This window comes from Callorhinchus milii, unplaced genomic scaffold, assembly GCF_018977255.1.
Source record: "Callorhinchus milii isolate IMCB2004 unplaced genomic scaffold, IMCB_Cmil_1.0 Scaffold2, whole genome shotgun sequence".
Lineage (NCBI taxonomy): Eukaryota > Metazoa > Chordata > Chondrichthyes > Chimaeriformes > Callorhinchidae > Callorhinchus > Callorhinchus milii.
Genome location: NW_024704743.1, coordinates 42589262 through 42609268, shown reverse-complemented (window position 1 = coordinate 42609268; position 20007 = coordinate 42589262). Strand labels below are relative to the sequence as shown.

The following is a 20007-nucleotide window of genomic DNA, read 5'->3' as shown; positions in this document are numbered from 1 at the left end:
GCCGTCCTTTGGATGAAACATTAATCTGAGGTCCTGTCTGATTCTTCAGGTGGACATTAAAGATCCTGCAGCACTATCTAAAAAACGAAGGGAGTTTCTCGCCCCTAGTGTCCTGACTGCCAAACCCCCAAATAAAATCGGTCACTCACTCCATGGCTGTATTTGGGACATTACTTTGTGCAAACTGGCTGCGGTGTTTCACCCACAAAATACACAGTCACTCCTGTGAAGCGATTTACAGTAAAATGCTGTGAAGCGATTTGAGGCATCTCAACGACATGATATCACCAACAACATGATAAGCGCTGGATCAAATGCTAGGATTATTATTATTAACATGAAGCACAAACTATAAACTAGCCTCCCAGCTCCACATCGCTTGAGTGCTGGAAACTGAATTATCTAATTATAGCAGTATAAATACAGCCTGAAGTACTGGTTCCGGTATTCTAATTCACTGGAGGAATATTATTCATGGAAAAACATGTACTGTACTTTATTCTTAGTTTTTTTTTACTTTAAAAAAAGTGAAAAGGTAAAAATCAGATGAATGGAAAATATTTGCTCAGAAAGTGCCACCTAGTGGATACAGATACCTAGATGTAGTTACAGTATTACAGAGAAGGTCTGATATTAAAAGTAACCTGACAGACAACAACTCCCTCTAGTGTCCTTTTGGTGTCCTTTACAATGCCAGATGATCAGCTCATTGGTATTAAGGCAAAACTAATCCATTAAGACGAGAGGCCTCGGGATACACCAGGGGTAATTGTGCAGAAACAGGGTAATAAGGCATTATGGGAGATGCAGTAACAGGCAGGATTGGAACAATAAATCTACAGAGCCACCAAGGTGGAGCAAGGAAGAGAGATGACGAGGAGAATAGAAGTCAAGTGTGATGTCAGTCGACATCTTGCAACACTGCAACCCTCCCAACCAGCAGGAATGGTTCTCCAGTCTACGCTTACTTCAATGTCTCTGTATGGACATGCTCACATTTTACATACGCTCCTCCAACACTAAACAGCTAAAATAAGAAATGTACAATTGTGAAAATATTTGCTTTAGTGACTATTTAGTTGAAAGAACTAGATAATATTGAAGGCTCAAACCCATGCTTGTTGGATGTCAACCAACCAACTAGTGACTGTCTTCCTGGTGGTGGTGGGGGGAGGTAAGCAGGGTGTCCTTGGAGCTGAAATAGCTCCAAGTTGACATGCTTAATAATGGGATGTCGGAATTGAGCCTCTGTGGCTCTCTGTGGCAGTCTTGATCATCCGGTTCCTGAGTGAGGCAGGTCTGCAGTATTCCAGGGCACTGCTGATGACAGCATAGCCAGCCTGGCTTGTTGGCAGGACAGACCAGTCACTGGGAGCAGGGAATCCTCCCACTCACCTCCTGTTAACCCTGCAAGCCAAAGCCCTAACAGTAGGGTGGTACTAGCTGGACAAGCAGTGGGAAAGCAGTGGTAAGGCTTGCCAAACTGTGCTATCAATAGCAAACTAAATGGTTTTAGTTGGTTAAGACTCCAGTAGTATCCCAACGCACAATCTGGGGTCCCCAAGCCTTGACCCTTGCCAACCTGTGCCTAATACGTTTTAAAAATAAGTAAGGCAGAATGCGTCCCTCCAGGGAGAAAGTGTGCATTCCATTTCAATAATCTATCTCTGCAATTTCCAAGTATATGTGGGATGCATGGAATTCTCAGTTTGGAATTTGGTTTGGTTTGGATACTATTAAGCACGGTGATTGGTTTCTGCAGGTTTCAGGCACCCAGCAAAAACAAACCTTGGAATTGGAAAGGATAATTAAAAGATTTGCTGAATAGAACATTATCAATAACACGCTCACACTAGCACCATTCATTTTAAAACTATAATTTATTCATTAAATAAAATTCTACTTCACCAATTAGAAGATATCAGCAGCAGATATTTTGATGGGGGTGTGAAGATGCTAACAGTCAGTATTCCAAATGGATGTCCAAAGACCCATAGTGGGAGTGCAACACATTTAACATCTTCTCTTGAATGGAGTTTACTTGATCAGAAGGACAGTAATCATCTAAGCTGGACCTGGGATATTAGAACATTGATTAGCAATTGAGATTCACAGAACAAGCATTGTTCATCATTTTAAGCAGAGATTGTATTAAATTAAAAATTCTTTCACACCTTGCAACAGTGACAAGGATTGGCCTGGGCAAGTCTTTAAGCAGTTGTTGTATAGATAACATCAAACTGTTTATCTCCTCCTCAGTGCTAACATGGTGTGGCAGTTCAGAATAATCACAGGTCAATCCAGCTTGATGGATCTGTAAATAGAAACCAAATCAGAAGGTGCTCAATGTAAATTATACCAATACAATATAAATTTACATTTACATGGGTTCTTCCATGTCAGGAGGGCATCCCAAAGCGCTTGACACTGCTAACTGGTAACCTGAGCTGGGGGTGGAAGCAGAGGGGCACAGAGAGGGGAAAGATGTCAGAGATAAGTCGTGAGACAGATCTTGAATTAGGTTTGGGAGGTTTAAATGAGGTTGAATGAGGTTTAAGTCAGAGCTGAAAATCTGCCTGCCGATGGTGGGGTGGATAAGACAGGGCATGAGGCAGTGTTCACTGGGTCACCGCCTCCTCACCTCAGGCGCTGACAGCATCACCATCCATGGTTGCACACTCCACCTTACTAAGCCAGTCCAGAACCTTGGCGTCTTGTTCGACCCTCAGCTATCCCACATCTGCACCATGACCCGCTCTGCCTTCTCCCATGTCCTCAACATCGCCCGGCTCTGCCACTGTCTCACACTACAGGCCGCCAAAACCCTCATACATGCTTTCATTACATTGAGGCTTGACTATGCAAATTCATTGCTTGTCGGCCTCCCCAACTCCTCCCTCCACAGGCTGCAGATTATCCAGAACTCTTCAGCCCACGTCCTCTCCCGCACCTGGCACCATGACCCTATCACTCCCATCCTCGCCCGACTCCACTGGCTTCCCATCAAACAGAGGATACAGTTCAAGATCCTGGTTCTCACCTTCAAAGCTCTCAATGGCCTTGCTCCACCCTACCTCTGTGACCTCCTAATCCCCTACCTTCCTGCTCGCTCCCTCCACTCAGGGGGCTCCGGCCTGCTTCACGTTCCTCCGCCTTGCTCGCCCCATTATTGGCGGGTGGGCCTTCAGCTACTCTATGCTCACCCTCTGGAACTCCACCCCGTAGTTCCTCCTCCTCGCCCCCTCCCTTGCCTCCTTCAAGACCCTACTCTTCGACCGTGCTTTCGATCTCCCTGCTTCTTCCCCTGCCCTCCACCCTCCCCCACCCCGAGCTCGGGTCCGAAACTGTCTGTCCAGTGCCTTGGAATGTCCTCCCGACGTGAAAGGAGCTATACAAATGTTGTTGGGAGGAGGTTGTAGAAGTCGGGTGGAGTGAGACTGTGGAGGGATTGGTAGGTGAGGAAGAGTATATGAACTCAATTTGATGGGGAATGGAACCAGTGGAATGAGCAGAGATGGAGATTATAGGCTCAGGCAACCTGGTGTGTGAGAGGACATGGGCTGCAGGGTCTGGATAATCTACAGCTTGTTTGGGGAGCAGAGAGTTGGCTTAGTAAAGCCTGGTTATGATAAATGATTGGACAAGGGTCTTGGCAGCCCAAGGAGAGAGATAGTGGTGGAGACAACGTTTAGGAAGGACGGAAAGCTGAGCCGGTCAGAGCATATATGTGGGGTTTGAAAGACAGACGTTGATTCTGCCGGCGCGTGAGGTGAGAAGGAGAGCCTCTGTCTTGTCGACATTTAACTGGAGAAAGTTAAACCTCATTCAGGCCTTGCCGTCTCACTGGCAACACAATAAAGTTGCTTGTCTAAGCTTTACTCTAAAAATATCAAGATTATAACCCACGCAAGACGCTATCCCAAGATGTTTTATGAAATCTACATATGAACTACATTAGAGTTACTGAACTCGTTCCCCAGATTGGCTCAGTAAATTAAATATACTGAACCTTGCAGCCAAGCAAACTGCCAGGGTTGTGGAGATTCTGCAATTGACCGCTTATGCCTGGAGTAGGTGAAAAAAACGATCCCCCACATTCTTGCTGCTGATAACTGTCTGGTGATTCTTACTAGAAATGTGAACGTAGAACATGACGGCAGGATTGGATTCTGAATCGAATATCCCCTCCCACATACAACCTGATTACAGTGGTTGATAAAGGTCTGGCCCGATTCTGGTCTGGCTCGACCAACATAGATCAGTGAATGCAGTAATCACCATCTCATAGTCAGGCGACCCCATCCTCTCCTTCAGACTACACACCAGCGGAGCGAGCAACTCCATCCTACAAATAAAGGTGAATTAACAATGAGAAACCAAGAATGAATAGCTCCTAACGCACAGCATCAAAACAAAGTCTCTCCAGACTATAGGCTGCACAGGCCGTCGGCTTGGTGTCCTGAATTTATTTTTAAATGGAAATTGTAGACTGGGGCAGTTACATGCTCATTTTCCTCTTCTAATGTTTGTTTTTCAGGAATGATCTACTGAGGAGGGGGTTAAATCCATGCTCTCCCCGGCTTGTCACAAATTAACAGCAGCTTAGGCCCAAGGGCAACATTTAAATTATGGGCCAGTACAAGGCTTCTTCATGTGTCTGACATCTTGGGACGTCCTCCCGACGTGAAAGGCGCTATACAAATGTCATTTGTTGTTCATGGTTGGAGGGAGTATACGCAAGAAACGCATGCATTAAACAATTAAAATTACAAAACAAGGCCAATTAATTTGTTAAAATCAATATTTATAATCACAGAAGTTATCAAATTTAGACGGCTTAGCATAAGGCGTTCATGTCCAAATAAACACATACAATTATTGAAACAAAAAATATAACTGGTACCGTTGTGAAATAGAACTAATCAGATATAGAGTGCATTACAGCAGCCCTAGCAATGAAGCTTGGAATTCCAACTAGACAAATCTCAACTATATTTTTATTAGACAGTATAATTTGTTAGCTCTCGATGGGCTGCTACAGAATCATAGAAATTTACAACACAGAAGAAGGCTACTTGGCCCATAGTATCTATACTGGCCTTTGGAAAGCAATCCATTCAGTCCCATTTACCTTCTGTTCGCCACAGAAGGTTGAAATTACTCTTTTTTTTAATATCGATCTATCTCATTATCGATCTCATTTCATGTCAAAGCAAAAATGCCAAGATCCTTGCAAATTAACCTTCATGCCTACACAATCTCAATTTCTGTTACAACTTCGTCTGAAAACAAAAATAGTATTAGAAGGTTTTTCTTATGATCAATTCCATTAAATATGCAACATTTCCCATAATACTGACATCTTTTTCGGTTAACTCCATATTCTGTGTCTGAATTGTTCTTGGAATGGCGCAGTGCGACTTTGTTCAGAGCAAAAGCTCCATAAACTACTGCATATCTGTATCACAGAATATAAATATTTGTCTCCTCCCAGATCTTGTTCTCCATTGCATCTGCTCCCACTTGTGACAAAGTCAAGGATCCAAGCACAATAGTAAGAGTCCTAAGTCAGAGATCCATTGATTCTAACCCTGTCTGTCTGTCTGTCTGTCTGTCTGTCTGTCTGTCTGTCTGTCTGTCTGTCTGTCTGTCTGTCTGTCTGTCTGTCTGTCTGTCTGTCTGTCTGTCTGTCTGTCTGTCTGTCTGTCTGTCTGTCTGTCTGTCTGTCTGTCTGTCTGTCTGTCTGTCTGTCTGTCTGTCTGTCTGTCTGTCTGTCTGTCTGTCCTGTCTGTCTGTCTGTCTGGTCTGTCTGTCTGTCTGTCCTGTGTGTCTGTCTGTCTGTCTGTCTGTCTGTCTGTCTGTCTGTCTGTCTGTCTGTCTGTCTGTCTGTCTGTCTGTCTGTCTGTCTGTCTGTCTGTCTGTCTGTCTGTCTGTCTGTCTGTCTGTCTCTGTCTGTCTGTCTGTCTGTCTGTCTGTCTGTCTGTCTGTCTGTCTGTCTGTCTGTCTGTCTGTCTGTCTGTCTGTCTGTCTGTCTGTCTGTCTGTCTGTCTGTCTGTCTGTCTGTCTGTCTGTCTGTCTGTCTGTCTGTCTGTCTGTCTGTCTGTCTGTCTGTCTGTCTGTCTGTCTGTCTGTCTGTCTGTCTGTCTGTCTGTCTGTCTGTCTGTCTGTCTGTCTGTCTGTCTGTCTGTCTGTCTGTCTGTCTGTCTGTCTGTCTGTCTGTCTGTCTGTCTGTCTGTCTGTCTGTCTGTCTGTCTGTCTGTCTGTCTGTCTGTCTGTCTGTCTGTCTGTCTGTCTGTCTGTCTGTCTGTCTGTCTGTCTGTACCTCCCTCTTGAAAGCTGATATGAAAATAAAAATGAAAAATGAAGGGAAACTGATATTGTAGGAGGATAGGTGAGTATTGGTATATATTTATATTTACCCAGGCTTTCCTGCCCATTTCTGTACTGTCTCCTCACTGTCATCATCACAGAGATCTGCAAAGGCAGCTTCCATGTCTTCCAGTTGTCTGGTCCGAGCTTCCACACAATCTACCAAAGCCTCCTAGATGCAACAAACATACAGGTTCACTATTGCTTTTCCACAAAAGGTTTAATTTCATTTATCTTCCTTTCACAACTAGACTTTACAATTTCTTAGCTTAACACTAGTGAACTGGAAAAGGCAGTTTTCGTTAAAAAATTCTTGAATAATAATAACCCTTGTGTTTTGTATTGCACATTTCACAATGGGAGTATGTCTCAAAGTGTTTCACATGATATAGTGTGAAGTGTAGTGACTGTGTTTTACAGGCAAATGTGACAGTCGATTTGCGCACAGCATTGCCCCACAAACAGCCACAAAGTAAATGACCAGTTTTATTTTGGGGAGAAAAACTCCCTTCTCTTTTCGAATAGTGTCATGGGATCTTTAACTTCCACTTGTACAGGAAAATGGGACCTCGGTTTAAAGACTATACGAGTTCCGAGTCCCAACTTGGGGCTTGAACCCACAACCTTCTGACTCAGAAGCAAGAGTGCTCCCAACTGACACACTGGCACATATTCCTTCATTGTAACTTTGATTGAAGTACAGCACTAGCAACTGTGCTTTATACAAAATAGTTGAAACTACTACTTATTCCAGGACATACAGCTTAGATTTTCATCAGGGATAGTCACGAAGAACATTAGTGCCACTGGCTTCTATGGGTATAGCAGCGAGGTTACTCACAAGCAACAGTGGACCAGCAATAATTGCACTGGTGCCAGGATGTTCTACATACGTATTCAGAAAGAACATTAGAGGGCCAGAAGGTACATGTTGCTGATTACTGGCTCAAATTACCTAAGCACAGATCTTGGAACCAAATTATTCCATCGTTGTAACTGGATTTTAAATTAGCTACACATTATCAAAAAAACGTAATTGATTTAATTTCACATTACCTCATCATCTTCATCACATTCAGGCTTGGTGAAACTATATAAATGCTTAAGAATCTCATATTCCTCCTGCAGAAACAAGCACAAAGTGAGCATGATTTACTTACTATAAAAACTGCTAGTGTGGGATTAACCCAGAAATGATGCTGTTAGTCTACAAAAATACTCCACAAATAATAATGCAATTTAACCAAGGTCTGATTCGTGGATTGTGTTTATGTGTGTTAAAAATGAGCCACATAAAACCAGTAATTATATAATTAACCAATAAAAAGTTGGAGAATCATTGGTTAATTTTATAAATTAAAGGCACATGTAATTCTCTCCAGACACATGGTCTAGTCATTAGCATAACCTGTAAATTAGACCTCATTGCCATCTTCCTGCAGTACGCTTTGTCAAGTGTTGATATTTAGACCCAGTATTAAGAGCCCATATGGTTTCTGAAGCAAGCGAGAGGACCCGGGTTAGATTCCCGGGCAGTGTGAAACCTTAAGCAAACTTTTTTTAAAAGGAATTATTACCCCCGGAAAAGTGATCCACCAATCAACTTACAACCGGGTTCTTACTTGCTGCTAGGTAAACAGGCATGTGGAGTAAGGAAACTTGCCCAACATTTCGCCCTGCCGGGAATCAAACCCAGGTCCCTCACTTGCAAGGTGAGTTGCTCTAACCACCACAGTGCCTTTCACGTCATGACATCTCAAAATGTTTGTAGGTAATTATTGTCAAGGGTAGCGACTGGTATTTGTAGGCAGACACTGCACACAGCAATATCCCACAAGATGCTGCAAAGTGAATGAAGAATTTATCTACAGGATAAAAATACAAAAGTGCAGAGAGAGTTGGAGCCTACAAAAAACTCAGTCACGACACTTTTAAGTAAATCCTGCGAAACACTTTGCCACATCCTCCTGACATGAAAGGCGCTATATGAAATGTAAGGATGATTACTATTGATGGTAGACGTAAACCTGATGGCAGTAATCCTAAGAGACCCATTTCATTAAAAAAATGGAGTTTATCCTGCTGGATATCCTGACATATTCCCTCCTCTTTCAAATTCACTCTCAATTCAAATGACTTGTCCAGTCGTCTCACAACTGTAGGATATCGCTGGCGTAAATTAGAGTCTGCATTTACGTTCCCAACATTCACTTTACATCTAACTGATCTCTTTTTGTATAAAGTGCTTTGTTTGAGATGTCGCCTTCTGTGTGAAAAGTGCTGTATAAATTTAAGATATTGAAATTAAGTCCTCCAACTTGAGATGAAGGGGGCGGGGGGGTGTGGGCGGAAGTATGGAGACAAATGTGCAGGAACTCCATGTGCATCAGAAGATGGGAGGACTAGCTCAAAATCATACCGAATGACCACACTCCAAATATATGCCACATATTGCCCCCCTTCATGCAGGAGGAGGTTTACAGGGGTTATGGCTAAAAGGTCAAATGTTCTGCTTGTATGCTAGAGTCCAAAGGTAAGATTATTCCAGATGTCATAACTACTCCAACCTCAGCCAATGTTCCTTAGTACCTCCCACTGCATGCAGGTTGATGAAGCTCCAATGATCGGCAGTAAAGTCATGTCTTCATACTACAGCAAAACATAACTCCTTCCACAGCAGACGAATGAATAGACCATATGGCCCGAGTGGAAATATTGTACCAGGTAATCTGGAGCCCTTTTCTAGAGTTCCAATTGTCACAATCATCCTTCATACGTCTCCACATCACTATAAGAGAGGAACTGATAAACACAGCCAGCGCAGTGAAAGACAGTAACATCCAACCTGGAAGGGGACAAGGGTGGTCCTGCACATTTGTCTCCATTCTTCTCCCCTTCACCTAGTTAGCAGACCTACCCCAGACCCTTTCCTATTAAATCTTACCTTTCTTGCCCTGCTTACCTTTCCTATTGAATCTTAGCAAATAAGCTCCAACTTCCTAAAGCACTATGCTACCTAAGCACATACAGCTTTATAATAATAATCCTTGCATTTGATATAGCGCTTTTCACATCCCAAAGCGCTTCACAGAACACACTGTAAAGTGAATTGACTGTATATTTGTGGGCGAACGCGGCAGCCAATTGCGCACAGCGATGTCCCACAAACAGTCGTAGATTGAAAATGAACAATTTTTATTATTGTTTTTGGTTTTGGAGGGATTATTATTTGTTGACACTCTCAATGTACAATATGTAAGATACCAATGTATGAAGTATAGGATAACAGGGAACATGACTGAATCCAATATATATATAATCCTTGGACTTGATATAGCGCTTTTAAGGTCTTCTAGATGTCTCAAAGCGCTTCACAGAATATACTGTAAAGTGAATTGACTGTATATTTGTGGGTGAAATGCAGCAGCCAATCCCACAAAGCAGTGTCCCTCAAACAGTCATGGATTGAAGTGACCAAATTGATTTTTTTTAATTTTATTTCCTTGAGGGATTATTATCTGGAGTGTGGAGTAAAGAGACTTGCCTAAGGTTTCGCCATGCTGGGAATCGAACCCAGGTTTCTCGCTTGCGAGATGAGTGCTCTAACCACTGAGAGCTACAGGTCTCTGTATGAATCTGATTGTGTAAAATCAATTGGTCGTTAGTCGATTGGCGGGGTTAATAATCCCTTCCAAAAAAATAATAATTTGATCGCTCAATTCAGTCTGTTTGTGGGAACATTGCTATGGACGTCCTACCGACGTGAAAGGTGCTGTACAAATGTAATTTTTGTTGTTGTTGTGCACAATTGGCTGCTACATTTCGCCGACAAAATATACAGTCAATTCGCTTTACAGTATATTCTATGAAGCATTTTGAGACATCGCAACGACGTGATGAGGCACTGTATCAAATGCGAGTATTATTATTATCTTTCTGCCCTTTGCCAAACTAGCCTGAATAATGTAGGTACCTTGGTATACATTTCTTTAAAAGGATTTTGAACGGAAAAGAAATCCAAGTCAATATCAAGCACGTAGGCATCCGTTTCCTCCAAGACATGAAGGATGTCCTTGACGATTTCATCCTGCTGATTTGATCCACTTTCACAAGACACTGTTGCTTTACATAGGTCATTGGATTTCTGAAGGCACTTTCCAAGTGTTGTTGATGTGATGATTTGAGTGCTATTATCAGTGCAAGTTTTACATTTGGACTTTTGATCAGTCACTTTGGATGGCGATGAACAAACAGCATCAGACGAACTTCCTTCAGGAGACATATATTCCTTCTTTATTTTCTTTGCTGAGGTTTCTTCGTTCTCCTCCTCACAGTCTTGGTGCCTTTGCTCTGTGGCCATTACTCTAATGACCTGCAATTCCAATGGCTTCCTGTTCTCTAGCAAGTTCTCAGATACATACAGGCCATCACTAAGGAAGTAGCTCTCTGTGCTGGTAACCCTGATGATGATAAGAAATGCAATACTGTAAAGCAAGGCAACAATAGATACTTTTTATCCTGCAATGCAAATCAAATTCTATTTTAAGTATTTTCTTGGCTATGAAAATGACACATCACCATCAAGGGGCAGGTTAAGGCAATGTTTTTAGTTTTCTTGTCAAAGTATTTCTAATTTCCTTCCCTTCTATAGTATGGACTTTGTCCATCACCACATCAATTTGGATAAAGAAGGCCCTTTGGCCATCTGATTTCATCCCTTCAGAATACTCACCCTACTGTCCCCCCATCACAGCATCAAGCTGCTTTTTAAATGAGTTCAGTATCCTGACCTCTATCATCTTTCCTGGAACCTGTTCCAGTTATTAGTTAACCTCTGCATAAAGAAAAACTTCCTGCTACCTGTTCTGAAATTGCCCTTTACAACTCTACATCTATGTCCTCTTGTTGTACTGTCTTGTTGCATCCTAAATTATTGATCTGGATTTACTTTTCCAATTCCATTTAAAATTTTAAACACATTAATATGGCCAGTAAACACCCTCAGATTCCTCTACAAACTGTGGAAAGATGTCGAAAGGATTCCAAGTTGATTTACTCACCTCTTTACTCTCGTTTTCCTTCTGTTCCTACGTAGGACTGCCATGCCTCTACACTACTCCACAAATCAGGCTTGTAGCTAACCATGTGTGTAATTGTGAGCATGAGCCTGTGATATTTTGTGGCATATCAATTTGATAGATGGTGTACATCATTCCACTCTTACCACTGATTATTATGGAATTGAGCACTCACAGCTCTGGTGGTCAAATCAACAAAACACAGGTATCGGACCTCATGAGAACTCAGTGGGTATGATCTACGAGCATGCACATTATAACTCTGAACTATTATTCCATGAGAAGAGTATGCTTCTCACTGGAGACATAGTTATTTGTTACTATTTAGCTGAAAAAAAATAAAACACAGAAAATTCTAACTAATAAAACAAATTATGGTTGCATTATTTAAAATATAGCGGTGGCTTATTGGCTAGGACACAGGGAGAAACATTGGGGTAAACTGTGGAGTCCTGCATCTTAGTGGTTAGAGCACTTGCCTTGCAAGGGAAGGGACCCGGGTTCGATTCCCGGGCAGAGGGAAAACTTAAGCAAGTCTACTTACTCTACGTGCCTCTGTTTACCTAGCAGTAAGTAGGAACCCAGTAGTTAGTCGATTGGCGGATCGCTTTTCTGGGGTTAATAATCCCTTCTCTCCCCCACACAAAAACATTTTTGTCACTCAATCCACGACTGTTTGTGGGACACTGCTGTGTGCAATTTGACTAATCCTAATCCCTAACATTTAAAATAAATTAAATAAAAATAAATCCTCACACAATAAATAAAATGAATTTTAAATAAATTAGGCAAAAAAACAGAAATCACCACTGACACAATGCAGCCCTGTTGATGCCCTCGGCTAAACCAATCAGTGTCAAGCTGTGGGAATCATGTGGGCTGGCGGGAGGGGGATAACACAGGGTGGATCTTTGAATCGTGGCATCCCGGAACTTTTTTCCGGAGCTGGTCCGGATAGCTGGGGTTTACTGTAATGCATTCTTTTAATAACCACTTGAATAGGAAGACATGGGTCTTGATTTAATGTCTCTTCTGAACGATAGTGCCTCCAGTAGTCTAGCACACACCCAGTAGTGATGGATGTCAATCTAGACTCTGAGTTTGAAGGCCTGATGTGAGCCTTGAGCCCACAACTTCCGACCTCAGAGGTGAGAGGGCTACCAATTGAGCCAAGCTACCACCGGTCACAAGTGCTATTATTCAGATAAAACTGATGTCAGATCCTCCTGTTTATGGGTACATTAAAGATCCATTGGCACTATTCAAAAAGGGGATGTTTTTCATGTGTGTCCTGGCAACAATTCTCCAGATTAAAAAACAGTCATTCACTTTCTAGCCTTATGTATGTGGGATATTCCTGTGAGCAACATTGGTTACTGTGTTTGCCTACAAATATACTGGCAGTACACTTTACCGAGAAGCACAATGAAGGGCTTTGAGGGATTTCAATATGCTAAGGCACTTTATGAAATACAATAATTATTAATATTTATTCACTGAGGCTGTACAAAATCATTATCAGGCCCTCATGGATCGGTAGCTATGAGCATTCACGCTCAAATGGTTGCAATACCTGATTGTTTTAGTTGAAGAATCTCTGCCAACAAAGAAGCTGTGCTTTCCTGCTGTGATCTGTTCAGCCCAAAACGGATGAAGCCAAGCAACATGAGAGAAATGGCCAGCGTAAACCATGGGCATTATCCAATTCTCAATGCTTAAATCTCTGCAGATGTGAAGAAAGATGGAAACAAAAAAAAACACTTCATTTTTAGTCTGTGCAAACAAAAAATTCAGCAATAAACAAACAGTTTGTTTAAACTGGAAGGCAAAGGCAGAGATGGTTCATTGCTGGCTGTGTTACATCAGCAGACAGTTTCTCCTGTAAGATCCTTGCTAAGATCATTGTTTAGCAAGCATTGTCTGAAATGTTGTACTCTGTCCAGTGCCTTGGGACGTCCTCCCGACGTGAAAGGCGCTATAGAAATGTAATCTTGTTGTTGTTTAATACCACACTTTATATAAAAGAATTGATATAGAGACATTTTGCTTGATCTTAAGGAATGTGAGCGAGAGTTCATTTTGAGGTCTGTGTTTTTGGGTTCTGTGACATGTCTGATGGATGGTGTCATCAAGTAAACAGCATGGCGGTTGTGTTGATAAAAGCATTCTACAATCAGCTACGAAAGATCCCATAGGTCAGCATTCACATGTATTATTTCACTTAGAAAGACATTGTCTTGACTAATGTACCTTTTGGTGCCAGCCAGTTTGCTCCAACAGATTTGAAGACAAATTTACAACCTAAAGGTGCCAGACAATTAACTGTCAAAGTGAACTTTTCACACATGGTATCAGAGGCGGAGAAGATTAAACCTTGATAACCTATGGGATTACCCTGAGTAAGGAAAGATGATTGGATGGATCAATTCGGGAATATGATTGGACATCAAACTGTGGAGATGATTGGACAAAACATCCTTTGAACTCCATCTTTGGGTTGTAAGGGTCACATGGGTTAAATTGAGGTACAAACCGACAGGTAAAGTGGTTGGAATTATCGCAGGAGGAACAGCTGTGAACAGCTGGTGGACAGCGATGTCCCCAATGGAATCGGGTAATATCGGTTTGGTTGAATCTTACTGCTTTAATGTAATTTAGCGATATAATAATTGTATGTGTTAAAGCATTAACTTTTGAATTATATGTGATATTAAAAGATCTGCAATTCACAACTCCTGTATTGGGTAAAGTTTCTTTCTGGCGAACCTTACACTACTCACCTGTATCTCCTTTCATACCTCTCTTTGATCGCAAGAAAGGTACAGATGGAAAAAGGTATTCCAGTCTACTTGATCACATCTTTGTAGAGTAGCCAAACTACACATTGGACCTTCAAACACACAGGATCTAAATGAATGTTAAATCGATGTCCTGTCAGCCTGTTCAGATGGATGTTCAAGTCCTTATGGCACTATTTACAAGAGAAGGGTGTTTCTCCCAGTGACCCGGCCTAGAATCTAGAGCCGAGAATCCTTGAGATAAAATGATGGTCATTCACTTCATGGCTGTTTGTGGGTTACCGTTGTACGCAAAAGGACTGCTGAGTTAGCTTACAAAATACCTAGTCACAGAAAAACTGAAGTGCTTGAAAGACACTGACTTGTTGAAGTGCTATATTAAATTGCAAGGCTTATATTTTCAAACATAATAAAATCATCATCGAGAATACCCTTTAATCTTATTACAACGCAAAGAATAACATGAACAATGCAAACATTTGTCTGTCTAGTAATTCTTTTGCATTACCCGAAGAGTGACTCCTTGTCAAACACGTTGTCAGCAGGCATGTCGATGGGGATGAGAAGATCTGGGTGAGAATCCAGATGAACCAAGGCGAGATTTTTGACTGGCAAATGCTTTGAACCAATGGCACGGTAGATGTATGGCAGAACCTGCAGAGCATCCAAATAACAAAGGCATTAAACAACCCTTGAAAGTCAGAGGAAGAAACAAGATGTTTTAAATACTGTGAATATCAGATTCTGTCAACATCTGTCAGTCGCTCTGGAAGTTACAGTAAACCTCCAGATTATTGGACTCCGGGTATCTGGAATTCGAACCTAGCCGGACCGGGCCCGAAACCAAAACATTTTTTTAAAAAAATTCTGTGGGCCAAACATTTCCACGGCCCGAGTGCAGACTCCCACCAGCGCACTCTCCGCACGTGTGGCAAATTTGAACATCCTCACTGGCCGTCACAGTGGCTGGGAATGTCAATTTTGATTCAGATTATTTAAATCCCACAAGCAGAAGATATCTTATTCACTATTTTCTGCTCACATCTTGAAAAATGCTGATACTGACATTGTAACTGCACTTAGCTGGAAATTCCGTTTGCCAGGCTGGATCACCCCCCCATCCCATTAGTCTGGTTAGCCACGGTTTAAGTGTACTTTGTAAATACTGTAACCACAGCTCACTCAAATTTATAAAATAATTATAATCCTGATATTGAAACAATGCCGGTAACATTGAAATGTCTCAATGCACTTCACAGGTAATTGCCGTCAATTGTAGTGACTGTTTTTATCAGCTAACTTGGTCAATTTATACAGCAGATTCTAACTGCACTGAAGTGTTTCAAAGTGTCTCAGATCGTAGAGGCCGAGTCTCAAGTTCCTAACATGGGGCTTGAACCCACAATCTTCTGACATGCAGGTGAGAGTGCTGAGAACTGAGCCAGGCTGACATAATTTCCTCGCGAGGGTGGGGTGGGAAGGGAAAAGAAGAAGAGGAGAAAGATGACACAAACAAGCTGGAACAGAAGCTTATGGGCTTCCTTCACCAAACACAATTCCTCTGCTGCACGAGCAAATTTGTTGTGCGCAGTTAACCTCCCTTAAGCGTTGGTCAGGTCATTCATTCTCTGAGCATGGACGAGCGGCAGTGCTGATGCAGGGCTGTTCGAAATTAGTCAGCTTGAGGTTCCCTTCAGAATACATGGCCACTACACTTTAAAGTAAATCCCGTGATTCACATCGAGACATCTCAATGATGTGACCCAGGTGCTATACCAACTGCAACAATCATCATCATTATCATTATTATTATTACTATTTCTCATCCTCACATTAAAATACCTCACGCTATGTCTGAGAGAGAGTTCTTGTGGCTGACTGCCTCTCTTGAGTCGTCCTACTGCTGTGAGAGACACTAATACAAATACAAACTGTTGCTGAAACAGACAGTTCAGCGAATAGTAATAGCAATCTTATATCTGGTACAGGGCTTTTCAGGTCACGGTGAAGTTTCAAAGCGCTTCACAGGATTGTAAAATGTAGTGACTGTGTGTTGTCTACATCCAATTTTTGCACGAAGCAAATGTCCCACAAACAGCCGTTTCGCCCACAAAATTCAGTCAAACCACTTTAACAGTGCATCCCGTTGATTGCTTTGAGGTGTATCGACAATGTGATAAGGCGCCACATCAAATGTTAAGGATTATTATTATTATGAAGGAAAAGCGTAAAAAATCCCGACTTTTCACTCAGCGCAGCACAACTGCACAAAATCCAGTCACTCCGGAGTACAACACCGGCAGCAACGTGGATGGACATAGCGCTCTCCGCGCCGGACGGCGGCTCAAGAGCCCCCCCCAACCCCCCCCCGATCATCCCGCGCGGCGAATCGAGACGCCTCGACGATGATGCCACGAGGGACGACGACTATCTATCATCACCATCATCATCACCATCATCGTCGTCGTCGTCGGTGCAGCGCTCCACGGCTGTGTGTGTGTGTGTGGGTGCGCCGCTGCGCCCCATCGACGGGCGGCCGCGCCGTTCGCCCACAAAGCCGCACGAGTCGGGTTCACTTCCCTTTTACGGCCAATTCTGCGAAGCGCTTCGAGGCGTCTCGAAGACGAGACGATGGCGCGGCGTCAAATACGAGGATTATTATTATTATTATTATTATATTACTACACAGTGACATGGGGTTCCCTCTGAGATGACGATGGTGGTGATGGTGGAGGGTATTTGCACAGTGATCTCTCTCTCTCTCTCTCTCTCACATTCCCCCCATCACCAGCTGCTGTCCCGGGAGCCACTCACATGGTGATGGTCCTCCACCACCCAGACCGGCAGCTGCGGGTACCGGCGGCGGCGGCCGGAGCTGCTCATGGCGCCGCTCTCAGTCACTCAGTCACTCAGGGACAGCGCCGGGACCGCCCCCTCCCCCCCTCCCTCGCTCTGATTGGGCGGAAACTGTCCGACACCAACAGCGCTCCGGTCTGAGCCGAACCCGGACAGGCGGTCCCCCCCCAACACAACACCCCCACACCCCAACACCCCCACACCCCCTCACCCCAACACCCCCTCAACACCCCACAACCCTCACCCCCCACACCCACACCAACACCCTCACCCCCACACCCCTCACCCCAACACCCTCACCCCACACCCCAACACCCCCCACACCCTCACCCCAACACCCTCACCCAACACCCCCCCACACCCACACCCCCCACCCCAACACCCCCCCAACACCCTCACCCCCTCACCCCACCTACACCCTCACCCCAACACCCCACACCCTCACCCACACCCCAACACCCCCCCTAACACCCACACCCCCTCACCCCAACACCCCCACACCCTCACCAACACCCTCACCCCACACCCCTCACCCAACACCCTCACCCCCACCCCATACCCCCCACACCCACACCAACACCCTCACCCCCCACACCCACACCCCCTCACCCCAACACCCTCACACCCACACCCCAACACCCTCACACCCACACCCCAACACCCCCCCAACACCCCCCCACACCCTCACCAACACCCTCACACCCACACCCCACACCCACACCCCCTCACCCCAACACCCTCACCCCACACCCCCTCACCCCAACACCCTCACCCCCACACCCCAACACCCCCCACACCCACACCCCCTCACCCCAACACCCCCAACACCCTCACACCCACACCCCAACACCCTCACCAACACCCCCACACACCCACACCCCCTCACCCCACACACCCTCACCCCCACACCCCCCACACCCTCACCAACACCCTCACCCCCACACCCACACCCCTCACCCCAACACCCCCCCAACACCCTCACCCCCACACCCCCTCACCCCAACACCCCCCCTCACCCCCCAACACCCTCACCCTCACCCCCCCACACCACACCCCCCCTCACCCCCCCAACACCCTCACCCCCCTCACCCCCCCCAACACCCCTCACCCCACAACCCCCCAACACCCTCACCCTCACCAACACCCTCACCCCACACCCTCACCAACACCCCACACCCTCACCCCAACACCCCCCCTCACCACCCCCCCCACACCACGCCCCCCGTCACCCCCCCCGCACCCAAACACCCCCCCCCACACACCAACCCCCACACCCCCCCCCCACAGCCTCACCCCCCAACAGCCTGACCCCCACCGACACCTCCCACACAGCCCCTCACCCCCAACCGCCCCCACACTCACACAGGCGGTCCCGTCCCCCCCCCCCCACAGGGCACACACAGCAGGAACGCCCCCCCCCCTCTCTCACTCTCTCTCAATTCACATTTATTTTCATATGCAATATCCTTGCAAACAAACCCCCCCCAACACCCCCCCAAACCCCCCAGTGCTGCTGTTGCACTGAAGTCACTCCCTTTGTGGATTTTTTAAAAGAATAATAAAATAAAATCCATCAATTCGTCCCCGTGTCAGTGTGTGACTGCGTCAGTGTGTGACTGTCTCTGTGACTGTTCGGGATGTGTGTAAACCCAGAGGATGATGTGCAGCTGCAGACCTTGGCTGTGACTGGCAGGTGCCTTCACCAGTGGACAGGCAGGGCTGGCAGGACAGGCAGGGCAGGGCAGGGCTGGGCAGGGCAGGGCTGGCACTTCCGTGTGGCTGTGGTGCTGAGTGGCTGTGAGCAGCTCTGCTTCCTGATCCAGCCCCAGCCTCCCCTCCCTCCCCTCCCCCTCACTGTGCAGCAGAGGGGCCACCCCTGGCCCAGGCTGTGAGCCCTCAGTGCTGAGTGAGTGAGTGAGTGAGTGAGTGGAGTGAAGGGGCTGTGACTCCTCTCTGTGCAGAGATTGGTGTGAAGGTGAGGAGACCCAGTGCTGTGGGGAAAGCTGGAGGGAGACATGTGGGGGGTGTGGGGGGGTATCTTTAACAGCTGATGCTTTTTGTTTTGCAAACCCTCTGGTATGAGCTGCTTTCTATTGATGTGATTGTGATTGTTTTTGTTTTCTGTTGAAAGGGGTCCCACAGCAACAGGTTTGTGTACAACTATCTGTGCATATTTTTCTGGGTTGAACTGTATTAGATGCTGAGGTGGTTTGTGTTGTGCTGACAATATGAGAGAGTGTGTAGATGAGAAAAAAAGGCTGTTTGGCCCACAACCTACTCTCCTCCAGACCATGTGCTGTTTACCCCATCATGGAATCCACCCACCAATTCAACCTCGTAGTACAGTATTAATGGCGGTAATGTTTTCCATCCCTTCCCCTCGCCCTCTCGTTTAAGCCCATCTCAAGACCTTACTCTTTGACCGTGACTTTGGTCGTTCTCCCCCCCTCACTCCTCCTTGCCTTCCACTCCTCTTGATTACAACCCCAGTTGCAAACAACTTTCATTTATATTCCCCGATCCTTAAAGTAAATCCTTAAAAGTAAATCAACTTTCATTTATATTCCCCGATCCTTAAAGTAAATCCTTAAAGTAAATCAACCGAAACCCAAGAATGTTCATCCACTAAGATATGGTAACTATTCAGCCCCTGGGGACCTACCCTCAGCAGACTTAAATCTACTTGTTTTTTCTCCTCGCCCACACCCCCAATACAACACTGAAGAATCCAAATTGTTTAAAATCTTAGATTGCAATAGTTTATACTCGTTCCTGTAATAACGGTCTTATTCTCAACTACAGAGGAAACTCGCAATTGAGGACAGCTCGTAGTATAGGCTGGTTTGCCCTGACTAATGAGTTTGTATTTTTGATCATCGTGAGTTTCCGTTAAAAAAACAAGACTT

General features: G+C 44.9%; 2 protein-coding genes across 3 annotated transcripts in view; one reads left to right on the top strand and one right to left on the bottom strand.

The window, feature by feature from the left end:
* Positions 1-1861: 1861 nt before the first annotated feature.
* Positions 1862-17182, bottom strand: cunh5orf22 (chromosome unknown C5orf22 homolog). 2 transcript variants are annotated; one of them, XM_007895465.2, is made up of 9 exons: positions 17060-17182; positions 14754-14899; positions 13021-13170; positions 10343-10829; positions 7426-7491; positions 6420-6541; positions 4279-4345; positions 2175-2314; positions 1862-2075 (listed from the first exon to the last, which is right to left on the bottom strand). In XM_007895465.2, exons 1-9 carry the CDS (start codon positions 17126-17128, stop codon positions 1964-1966), a joined length of 1359 nt encoding a protein of 452 aa, XP_007893656.1. In that variant the 5' UTR covers positions 17129-17182; the 3' UTR covers positions 1862-1963. The 2 variants fall into 2 exon arrangements, with proteins under 2 accessions (XP_007893656.1, XP_007893658.1); XM_007895467.2 differs by lacking the exons at positions 14754-14899; positions 17060-17182 and adding an exon at positions 14228-14326.
* Positions 17183-18869: 1687 nt separating this feature from the next.
* drosha (drosha ribonuclease III) overlaps positions 18870-20007 on the top strand; it is an 82248-nt gene continuing 81110 nt past the window's right edge. Inside the window, exon 1 of the mRNA XM_007895464.2 lies at positions 18870-19076. The gene's annotated coding sequence lies outside the window, so the exon portion shown is untranslated. The remainder of the gene's footprint in view (positions 19077-20007) is intronic.